A 12,320-nucleotide genomic window follows, 5' to 3' on the forward strand; every position below is an offset into this window, starting at 1 on the left:
ACATGTAATAAGATTACGCTGCACATTTCTGATCTGGCATTTCGTCACGCTTCACATTTCTGATCTGGCATTACGTTATGCTGCATGTTTCTATTTTACATGCCAAGAAGTTGTTTGTTTGTAAAATACTCTGACTTGTGCTAGTTTATAGTCGTACTTAATAAATTAATGAGCACATTATACGTTAAGTAGAAATAATATTCAATATTATATCAAGCAAATTGCATATTCAATTTAAGCATCCTGCACATAAAACACGTAATTATTCCAAGGATAGGTATTAAAATTATTTCTATAGGGTGCAATGGAGGATGTATGTTAATTATAAAATACTTCAGTAAACTTGTATTTATTTTCTATTTGGTCTTGCATTCAATAAGATCATTAATTCATTGCGTACAATAGAGTTTGCTACCTTATAAATATTGTATGTCAACCCTTTACAAATGAAACTTGAGCTTAGTCTTCAAAAATTTTAAGATCAAAATCAGAATAATTTTCGCGACTCATATTATTCAGATGTCGAAAATCACCCTTAGGCCATACCAGCTATCCGACGTCGATGATTTTATGCAATGGGCTTGTAACTCAGAAGTGCTTGAATACACCCTATTGCAGTTTTGGATAAAAGTCAACTCGTCAAGGGAAGAAGTTGTGAGCTACTTCAAAGAAGTGGTCATTAACCATCCATGGTACCAAGCCATCTGCTTGGATGGCCGTCCCATTGGCTACATAGTACTGGAAACACAAGCTGGTAAGTTCGGCGTTGATAGGGGTAGAGCTCAACTATCCTATGCTTTAGGCCGTGAGCATTGGGGCCGAGGCATCACCCCTATTGCATTGAGAATGGCTCTCTCTTCTGCTTTCCAGAAGCTTACTAATCTTGTTAGGATTCAAGCTTTTGTTGATCTCGAAAACAAGGCGTCTGAAAGGGTGCTCCAAAAGGTTGGTTTTTCTAAGGAAGGTGTTTTACGACAGTATGCTATGGTAGTAGATGGGGAAGGTATAGATCTTATTATCTATAGCATTATATCCACTGATCCAATACTTAATTGAAACCAGCTTTCTATACACTATAATTTTATGTATATCGTAGTTGTGTTTCTTGTATTACTACTGTATTCATCAAGCTTGTTTGATGGATGGGTTGTATAATATCGTCTCCTCTTTATAAACAGTTTAACACCCTAAACATGTTAATATAAGTTCCGCAAATGAAAATAAAATCTTAGTAATTCAACTCAGCGATTCAGATTTCAACTTGTATGGACACAATAATTTAAAATAACTCAATTTTGTAAGTGTCATTTTCTAGCAAGTCTCGCATTCAATCATTACCTACCTATAATTGAGTTGGTCATTTTAATAAATATTAAAGTGTCACCTTTGCAAATTGAAATTGATCTCATATATATTATTACGACTTAGGGTGATTAAAATTGACTTTCAAGAATCGAGAATGAATGTATAAACACAAAGTTGTTATGGTTTCAACGATTAAGCCTCTTCAATTCTATAATTGCACAAAACTTTGAAATCAAAATCCAAAAAAATATTTTATCTCATATGTTTGAGATGTCAAAAATCACCCTTAGGTCATAATAACTATCTGATGTCGATGATTTTATGCAATGGGCTTGTAACTTAGAAGTGTTAAAAAACATCCTATTGCAATTTTTGATAAAAGTCAACTCTTCAAGGGAAGAAGTTGTAAGCTATTTCAAACAAGTGGTTATTAACCATCCATGTTTAGATATTAGTATGTATAGTATCTTATTCATCGATCCAATGATTAATTGAAAGTTAGTAAAGCTTGATCTAGTGAAAAGGTTTGTATCTCACGATCATGAAGTTGTGAGATCGGATTAAATTTCACCAGAGACCCTACACTTTGGGATGAAGATTTCCATACCCTTTTCCCCCACTTTAAAAGGAGTGAAGGACCTTATATGTTGTCTGATAGATACGTTGTGTTGATGTATTTTCAAAGTTTATATTTAAGTAAGATTTATAAAATTTTCTTGTTATTTGAAAAGTCCTTACTATGTGAATTGGGTTAAATGTGGACAACTTTAACAATTTATTAATCACGTATGTGTCTACTCTTTTTTATAATAAGTACTCCCTCCATCTCTTTATTAATGTCCACTTTCTCTATATTATGTGAGTAATAAATGATATAAAGTGGACATTAATAAAAAGACGGAGGGAGTACTAAGCTATATTCAAAGGATTAAGTATCAGTTAGACAATTACTAGAGTTAACCTCACTACTCGTACGTGTTATACAACTCTATTACAACTTATTAGGAACTCATGCACGCCACAACGAGTTTCTACCTAAGCACTCCATAACAACTTTTAGAATCCCAAATCTCCAATAATAACAAGTTAAAAACACTTTTATGTTAAAAAGACAACATGAATTCCTCTTTGTCAACTACATCTTGTGTTCCTTTGCTATTCATTTGTTTTATCTCTTGTGTTTTTCAAGGATAATGATTATTTTGTTAAGCTTTTTCAATTGTGAAAATTCCAAGCATTTACTATTCATTTTCAAGGAAAAGTCCTAAGGAAAATTCCTGCTTGGTTCCTACACCTACGCAAGAATTTTCATAAAGGGTTGTTATTTTCCTAAGTTAGTTGTATTATATATACAAGTACTAATCTTTGATGAATGAATGAGATACTAGATTGAGGTGAATATTAGTCAAAAACTCATATTTTTGAAATGTCAAAAATCAGTCTTAGGCCATACCAACTATCCGATGTTGATGATTTTATGCAATGGGCTTGTAACTCCGAAGTGCTTGAATACATCCAATTGCAACTTTGGATAAAACCCAACTCTTCAAGGGAACAAGTTGTAAGCTATTTCAAAAAAGTGGTCGTCAACCATCCATGCTACCAAGCCATCTGCTTGGATGGCCGTCCCATTGGCTTCGTTGTACTCGAATTGCTAGCTGGTAAGTATGACTATGAAAGGGGTAGGGCTGACCTATCCTATGCTATAGGCCGCGAATATTGGGGCCGGGGCATCTCATCTACTGCATTAAGAATGGCTCTCTCTTCCGCTTTTCATGAGTTTACTTATCTTGTTAGGATTCAAGCTCTTGTTGGTGCCGGAAACAAGGCGTCTGAGAGGGTGCTCCAAAAGGTGGGTTTCACCAAGGAAGGTGTTCTAAGACATTATGCTGTATTAGATGATGGGGAGTGTTTAGATGTTAGTATGTATAGTATCTTATCTACTGATCCAATACTTAATTGAAAGCTAGGAAAGTTTGATCTGGTGAAAAGGTTTGCATCTCACAATCACGAAGTTGTGGGATCAAATCTCTATCACACTTTAGGGTGAGGATTCTTAATGCCTTTTCCTCTGATTTTAAAGGGTCTTATAGTTTATATAATTGCACATGTTGTGTTGATGTATTTTCTGTATTTTCTTTAGTATTGTAAGTTTGTAATAAAACTTTATATTCAAGTAATAAGGTTTGTAAAAAGTTCTTGTTTATTGATTGATTAATTTATATGTGTGTTTTATGTTATATTTTGAAAAGTCCTATGTGGATAGGCCTAGATGTGGACATACTGGTAGAGCTGTTAAAAGTTGATCCGACCCAAAATACCGACTCAAACCCGATTATTAACCGACCTATTTGAACTCAAAAAAATGGTGACCCAAACCCGACCTGAAACCAACCCTAGACCCGAGTTGACCCGAGTATGTGAGACCTGAACCCGAACATGAACTGACCTAGAGATGACCCGACCCGTATGTAACCCGTAAATTATTGACCTAAACCGAACCCGAACATGAACTGACCTAGAGATGACCCGACCCGTATGTAACCAGTAAATTATTGACCTGAACCGAACCCGACTTGAACCGAAATTGACCCAAACCCGTTTTAACCCATCAAAACCCAAATTTAACCCGACTTGTTACTAACCTGACCTGAATTTAACCCGACTCGTTCCTAACCCGACCCGAATTTAACCCGACTTGTTATTGACCTGACCTAAAATCAACCCAACTTGTTATTGACCCGCCCCGAATTTTACCAGATCTATTACTAACCCGACCCAAAAATTCAACCCGATCTGTTACTAACCCGACTTGAAATCAACACAACTTGTTATTGACCCGACCTAAATTCAACCCAAATTGTTCCTGACCTGATTTAAAATCACCTTAAATGCAATTTAGACCACCTTATTATATATTGTTGATCAAAGCATTTTATTTAGAGAGACCAAGTCGGTCTAGGCAAGCAAAAGAAAGGAGCATCATCCTCAAATTTAAGAGTTAAATATAGTATATATTTGTTGTATGGTCAAAGGAGATAATTATCTTCCTAAATTCTAAATTATAGACTATAGTTCCCTATTATATTTCCATATATATTATAGTCAAAGGAAATAATTAGCTTGCTAAAAATGATAATTATCTATTTATAATTAGTTGAACACTTGAACCCGAATATCACCTCACTTGGAAATGACCCGACCTGATTGTAACCTGCAAATTATTGACTTGAATATAACCCGACTTGAATCCGAGAATGACCCGACTTGAAAATAATCCAACCTGATTATAACCCGCAAATTACTGACTTGAACCAAACCCGACTTGAACCCGAGAATGACCCGACTTGAAAATGACCCAACCTGATTATAACCCGCAAATTATTGACTTGAAACGTACCCAACTAAAACCCGAGAATGACCCGACCTGATTACAACCCGCAAATTATTGTCTTGAACCGAATTAGACTTGAAACCGAGAATCACCCTGACCTGTTTTAACCCGTGAAAACCCGAATTAAACCCGACCTATTGTTCACCCGACCCGAATGTAACCAGACCTGTTATTAACCCGACCCAAACCCGAGATAAGAACTATGACCCGACGTGACCTGACAAAAGAATGACCCAACCCAAACCCGAACAGTATAGGTTATGGAATTAATCCGAATTGACCTGACCCGAGTTGACTCGACCCACTCTTATCAACCATAACCCGACCTGTTTACCCGAATTGACATCTCTACCCGAAACCTCCAAAATTTCTCAAAAAACATGGATAATAGTCTTCAATTTTAATATTTTTTGACTTTTTTTCACCCGGAAATAAAAATTGCCGAAATGTTTACCATGGTCCCTAATACCCTCCGGGAGTCCAATTGGGTGGGTGAAACCAACCAATTTGCTTTTAAACGATTAATTTACATATTTATAACTTGCATCGATTGCACTAATTCAAGCCTACCACGAACAATTATGACAATAAATAATAAATGATCATATATGGTTCCAAAAGACATTATATGACCCCAAGATGTATTCCCTAAAATTTCAAAACTTTTCGACACCTGGCCTCAAAGACTCCAAAAATTCTCAAAAAGCGTGGATATAGCCTTCAATTTTTGAAATTTTTGACGCCTGAAAATATAATTGCCAAAATGTTTACCATGGTCCCTAAAACTCTCCGGGAGTCCAATTGGGTGGGTGGAACCATCCAATTTGCCTTTAAAGGACCAATTTACCGATTTACAACTTGCACCGCTTTCATTAACTCAAGCCTACCACGAACATTTATGACAACAAATAATGATCATATATGGTTCCAAATGACATTATATGACCCCGAGATATATTCCCTAAAATTTCAAGGCTTTTCGACACCAGGCCCTGAAACCTCTAAATTTTATTTTTCAAAAAGCGTGGATATTATACTTCAATTTTTGAATTTTTTGACTTTTTTCGTCCGGAAATAAAAATTGCCGAAATGTTTACCATGGTCCCTTATACCCTCTTGGAGTCCAATTAGGTGGGTGGAACCATCCAATATGCCTTTAAAAGCCAATTTACCGAATTACAACTTGCATCGATTTCATTAATTCAAGTCTACCACGAACATTTATGACAAAATATAATGATCATTTATGGTTCCAAATGGCATTAAATGACACCGAGATGTATCTCCAAAATCTTATTTCTTTTCGGCACCAAGGTCCGAAACTTTCGAAATTTCTAAAAAAAGCTAAGCAAGGATATTAGCCTTCAATTTTGGAATTAAAAATTGCCAAAATTTTTACCATGTTCCCTAATACCACCCGGGAGTCCAATTGGGTGGGTGGAACCATCCAATTTTCCTTTAAACGACCAATTTACCGGTTTACAACTTGCACCAATTTCATTAACTCAAGCCTACCACGAACATTTATGACAACAAATAATTATTATATATGGGTCCTAACTACATTATGTGACCACGAGATATATTCTCTCAAATTTCTAGACTTTTAGACATCGACCCTGAAAACTCTTAAAATTCATAAAAAGCGTGGATATTAAGCCTTCAATTTTTGAATTTTTTGACTTTTTTTTCGCCCAGAAATAAAAATTTCCGAAATGTTTACCATGGTCCCTAATACCCTCCGGGAGTCCAATTGGGTAGGTGGAACTATACAATTTGCTTTTAAATGGCCAATTTACCGATTTACAACTTACACCGATTTCATTAATTCAAGCCTACCACGAACATGTATGACAACATATAATGATTATATATGGTTCCAAACGGAGATATATGACCCCGAGATGTGTCCCCTAAAATCTCGAGTCTTTTCGTCAACGGACCCCAAAACCTCCAAAATTTCTCAAAAAGCGTGGATATTAGACTTCAATTTTTGAATTTTTTGATTTTTTTTTTCGCCCGAAAATAAAAATTGATGAAACGTTTACCATGGTCCCTAATACCCTCCGAGAGTCCAATTGGGTGGGTGGAACCATACAATTTTTCTTTAAACGACCAATTTACCGGTTTACAACTTGCAACGATTTCATTAACTTAATCCTACCACGAACATTTATGACAACAATTCATGAATATATATTGATCCAAACGGTATTATATGACCCCGAGATATATCCCCTAGAATTTTAAGACTTTTCGACATCGGGCCCCGAAACCTCAAAAATTTCTCAAAAAGTGTGGATATTAGCCTTCAATTTTGGAATTTTTTGACTTATTTTCGCCTGGAAATAAAAATTGTCGAATAGTTTACCATGGTCCTTAATACCCTCTGGGAGTCCAATTGGGTGGATGGAAACATCCAATTTTCCTTTAAACGGCCAATTTACCGGTATACAACTTACACCGATTTCATTAACCAAGCCTACCACGAACATTTATGACAACATATAAGGATTATATATGATTCCAAACGGTATTATATGACCCCGAGATGTATCCCTTAAATTTTCGAGGCTTTTCGACACCGGGTCTTGAAATCTCAAAAATTTCTGAAAAAACGTGGATATTAGCCTTCGATTTTGGAATTTTTTGACTTTTTCTTGCCAGAAAATAAAAATTGACGAAATGTTTACCATGGTCACTAATACCCTTCGAGAGTCCAATTGGGTGGGTGTAACCATCCAATTTGCCTTTAAACGGCCATTTTACCAATTTACAACTTGCAACGATTTCATTAAATCAAACCTACCTCGAACATTTATGACATCATATAATGATCATATATGCTTCCAAACGTCAATATATGACCCCGAGATGTATTCCCTAAAATTTCAAGGCTTTTCGAAACCGTGACCCGAAACCTTCAAAATTTCTCAAAAAGCATGGATATAAGCCTTCAATTTTTACAATGGTTCCTAATACCCTCCGGGAGTTCAATTGGATGGGTTGAAATATCTAATTTGCCTTTAAACGACCAATTTACCGGTTTACAACTTGCACCGATTTCATTAAATCAAGCCTACCACGAACATTTATAACAACATATAATGACAATAAATGGTTCCAAACGGCATTATATGACCCCGAGATGTATCCCCTAAATTTTAAAGGCATTTCGACACCGAACCTCGAAACCTGCAAAATTTCTCAAAATAGTGGATCTTAGCCTTCAATTTTAGAATTTTTTGACTTTTTTCGCTCGAAAACAAAAATTCCCAAAATGTTTACCATGGTCAATAATTTCCTCCGGGAGTCCAATTGGGTGGGTGGAACCATCCAATTTGCCTTCAAACAACCAATTTACCGGTACACAAATTGCACTGATTTCATTAATTCAAGCCTACCACGAACATATATGACAACATATAATGATCATATATGGTTCCAAACGGCATTATATGACCCCATATGTATTCCCCAAAATCTCAAGACTTTTCGACACTGCGCCGCGAAATCTCTAAAATTTCTCTAAAAACGTGAACATTAACCTTCAATTTTGGAAAATTTTGACTTTTTTTCGCCTGAAAATAAAAATTGCCGGAATTTTTTACCATAATCCTTAATACCCTCCGGTAGTCCAATTGGGTGGGTGGAATCATCCAATTTGCCTTTAAACGACCAATTTATTACCGATTTACAACTTGCACCGATTTCGTTAACTCACCCCTACCACGAACATTTATGACAACAAATAATGATCATATATTGTTCCAAACGACATTATATGACCCTGAGATGTATTCCCTAGAATCTCAAGGCTTTTTGATACTGGGCCCCGTAACCTCCTAAATTTCTAAAAAAGCGTGGATATTAGCCTTTATTTTTGGTATTTTAGACTTTTTTCGCCCGGAAATAATAATTGCCGAAATGTTTATCATGGTCCTTAATATCCTTCGGGAGTCAAATGCGGTGGGTGCAACCATCTGATTGGCCTTTAAACGATCTATTTATCGGTTTACAATTTGCAACGATTTCATTAAATCAAGCCTTCCATGAACATTAATAACAAAATACAATGATCATATATGGTTGCAAACGTTATTATATGACCCCGAGATGTATTCCCTAAAATCTCAAGGCTTTTCGACACCGTGCTCCGAAACCTCCAAAATTTCTCAAAAAACGTGAATATAAGCCTTTAATTTTTAAAATTTTTGACTTTTTTTCGACTGGAAATAAAAATTGCCGAAATTTTTACCATGTTCCCTAATACCCTCCGCGAGTCCAATTGGGTGGGTTGAACTATCCAATTTGCCTTTAAACGACCAATTTATCGGTTTACAACTTGCACCGATTTCATTAAATAAAGCATATCACGAACATTTATGACAACATATAATGATCATAAATGGCTCCAAAAGGCATTATATGCCCCTGAAATGTATCCCCTAGAATTTCAATACTTTTCTAAACCGGGCCTCGAATCCTCCAAAATTTCTCAAAAAGCGTGTATATTAGCCTTCAATTTTGTAATTTTTGACTTTTTTCGCCTGAAAATTGCCGAAATGTTTACCATGATTCCTAACCCCGTCTGGGAGTCCCATTGGGTGGGTGGAACCATCCGATTTGATTTTAAACAACCAATTTACCGGTTTACAACTTGCACCGATTTGATTAACTCAAGTCTACCACGAACATTTATGACAACAAATAATGATCATATATGGTTCCAAATGGCATTATATGACCCCGAGATGTATGCCCTAAAATTTCAAGACTTTTCGACACCGGCCCAGAAATCTACAAAATTTCTCAAATAAGTGGATATTAGGCTTCAATTTTGGAATTTTTTGACTTTTTCGCCTGAAAATAAAAATTGCTAAAATGTTTACCATTGTCACTAATAACCTCCGGGAGTCCAATTGGATTGGTTGAACCAATCAATTTGCTTTTAAACGACCAATTTATCGATTTACAACTTGCACGAATTTCATTAACTTAAGCATACTACGAACATTTATGACAGCATATAATGATCATGTATGGTTCTAAACGGCATTATATGACCCCGAGATGTATCCCCTAAAATATCAAGACTTTTCTACACTAGTCCCCGAAACCTCTAAAATTTTTCAAAAAAACGTGGATTTCATTAAATCAAGCCTACAAAACTTCCAAAATTTCTCAAAAAATCTGCAATTTTGGAATTTTTTGACTTTTTTTTGCTCGGAAATAAAAATTGCCAAAATGTTTTACCATGGTCTTTAATACCCTACGGGAGTCCAATTGGGTGTGTAGAACCATCCAATCTGTTGTTAAACGACCAATTTACCGGTTTACAGCTTGCACCGATTTACCGGTTTACATGGCCAATTTAATTAACTTGCACTGAACCCGACTAGAACCGAAATTGACCCTAACCTGTTTTAACCCGTCAAAACCCGAATTTAACTCGACTTGTTACTAACCTGACCTGAATTTAACCTGACCTGTTCCTAACTCGACCCGAATTTAACCCAACCTGTTACAAACCTGACCCGAAATCAACCTGACTTGTTATTGACGTGACCCAAATTCAACCCGACTTGTTATTGACCCAACCCGAATTTTACCAAACCTATTACTTACCCCACCCAAAGTTCAACCCAGCCCAATATGTTACTAACCCGACTCGAAATTAACACGACTTGTTATTGACCCGACCTAAATTCAACCTAAATTATTCCTAACCCGATTTCAAATCACCTTAGATACAATTTAGACCACCTTATTATTGTTGATCAAAGCATTTTGTCTAGGGAGACCAAGTCGGTTCAGGCCAGCAAAAGAAAGGAGCATCATCCTCAAATTTAAAAGTTAAATATAGTATATATATGTTGTATGGTCAAAGGAGATAATTATCTTATTAAATTATAGATTATAGTTCCCTAGTATATTGTCATATATATTATCGTCAAAGGAAATAATTAGCTTGATAAAAATGATAATTATCTATTTATAGTTAGTTGAACCCGACCCGCATAGGTTATAAAATTAATCCGAATTGACCCGACCCGAGTTGACCCGACCCACTCTTACCCAACCCGTTTACCCGAATTGACAGCTCTACATACTGGACAACCTCAATCAATTTGTTTTTCACATATGTTTCTACTCTTTCAAACTGTACGAAATTTACAGGGTTTAGTTTCAAATACTAATGTTAAGAATTGTTAACCTCGCTACTCGTACGTGTTTACAACTCTTGTTACAACTTATTACAAACTCGGGCCACACACAACCGTGTTCCTACCAAAGTAGCCACTTTTAAGATCCCAAATTAGTGAATTACCAATATTAACAACTCCTAAAAAATACTTTGTATGTCAATAAGACAACATGAATTCCTCTTTGTATACCACGTCTTTTGTTCTTCTATCCACACAACAATCCTCTTTCCTCGCCACTTGTCTTTCCTCTTACTCTCATAGTCTCATCCTTTTACAACCCAGAAAACTCTAATCTTTATCATTTCTTCATCCCAAAAAAACCTCTCAAAATTTCACATCTTTTTCTTAATCTCAACGATGTCAGGTGGAGTTTGTCCAACCTGTGATATAACCTTCCCAAAAGAAGAACAAACCCTTGAAACACCCCCAAATTTAACATCAAAAAACCCCAAAAAAACTGGCAAAATTTTCTTCTTAACTTTACGCCAGTTAAACTGTTTAGTCATTATGATTGTATTAGCTGCTAGTGGTATGGTTAGTCTTGAAGATTTTGGTGTTTTTATTTTCTCTGCTATTTACATGTTCTTTCTCTCCACATTTGCCTTCCCTACTCAAATATTTACCACCCAACAAAAACCCGTTTTCGACCCGAATAGCAAGATTCTTGGGTTATACATCCTCTTTGCCGCGGTTATCGGGTTGTTTTTACCCATTTTGTATATTTCACATGGTATATTAGAGGGTGATAAAGAAGGGATCAAAGCAGCTGTTCCTCATGTCTTTTTACTAGCAAGTCAGGTGTTTATGGAAGGTATTTCGGTTTCGGATCGGTTTTCGTTGCCTATTCGGGTTTTTATACCCGTATTTTTCAACTCGTGTAGGTTGATCACTCTGAAAAAGTGGCTTATGGAAGAGATTATGAAGGGTGGTGAAGGTGGAAATGGTGGATCTTATGCTAGGTTGTGGGTTGGAAGAGCTCTTGCTATTGCTAATGTTACATTGTGGTCTTATAATTTGTTTGGGTTTTTGTTGCCTGTTTATCTTCCTAGATCATTTAAGAAATATTACTCTGGTAATGGTTCAACTACTACTTCCAAGGAGGAGTGAGTGAGAGATGTCAAAAACTGACTCGACTTGACTCGAAATTTGGCGGGTTTTGTGATTAGCCCTTCCGGTGTGGTATATGCAATGTGTTGTATAGTTTTTTGCAAGCTGATAATTTGTGTCATACTACAAGTAGCAGAATCATATTTGGCATAATGGAGAAATTAGACTGCTAATTTGTATGTGTAGTTTTATGCAAATTTTAGTTATTCAAATTTTGATCTCACTCATTCCAAAATATAATAAACTTGGAATGAAATTATCCATTGAGGTGCATATTAAAGATGGCTAAATTTTTTCCGATTCTC

At 35.9% G+C, this 12,320-nt stretch overlaps 3 protein-coding genes across 3 annotated transcripts; all 3 read left to right on the plus strand.

Annotated features, from left to right (window-relative positions):
* Window positions 1–519: 519 nt before the first annotated feature.
* LOC145631320 (uncharacterized) lies at window positions 520–1,056 on the plus strand. Its single transcript, XM_081683398.1, has one exon. The coding sequence runs from the start codon at window positions 520–522 to the stop codon at window positions 1,054–1,056; it is 537 nt and encodes a 178-aa protein (XP_081539524.1).
* A 1,675-nt stretch (window positions 1,057–2,731) lies between these two features.
* Window positions 2,732–3,268, plus strand: LOC145631321 (uncharacterized). Its single transcript, XM_081683399.1, has one exon. It carries the CDS (start codon window positions 2,732–2,734, stop codon window positions 3,266–3,268), a length of 537 nt encoding a protein of 178 aa, XP_081539525.1.
* A 7,830-nt stretch (window positions 3,269–11,098) lies between these two features.
* LOC145631523 (uncharacterized) lies at window positions 11,099–12,188 on the plus strand. Its single transcript, XM_081683624.1, has one exon. It carries the CDS (start codon window positions 11,266–11,268, stop codon window positions 12,013–12,015), a length of 750 nt encoding a protein of 249 aa, XP_081539750.1. The 5' UTR covers window positions 11,099–11,265; the 3' UTR covers window positions 12,016–12,188.
* Window positions 12,189–12,320: the final 132 nt, after the last annotated feature.

The sequence above is a fragment of the Chenopodium album genome, chromosome 5 (assembly GCF_948465745.1).
Source record: "Chenopodium album chromosome 5, dcCheAlbu1.1, whole genome shotgun sequence".
In the NCBI taxonomy this organism is placed as follows: domain Eukaryota; kingdom Viridiplantae; phylum Streptophyta; class Magnoliopsida; order Caryophyllales; family Amaranthaceae; genus Chenopodium; species Chenopodium album.

Bases quoted from the DNA above. Each gene is read 5' to 3' on its own strand.
- LOC145631321 (XM_081683399.1), top strand. From the start codon at position 2,732: ATGTCAAAAATCAGTCTTAGGCCATACCAACTATCCGATGTTGATGAT.
- LOC145631320 (XM_081683398.1), top strand. From the start codon at position 520: ATGTCGAAAATCACCCTTAGGCCATACCAGCTATCCGACGTCGATGAT.
- LOC145631523 (XM_081683624.1), top strand. From the start codon at position 11,266: ATGTCAGGTGGAGTTTGTCCAACCTGTGATATAACCTTCCCAAAAGAA.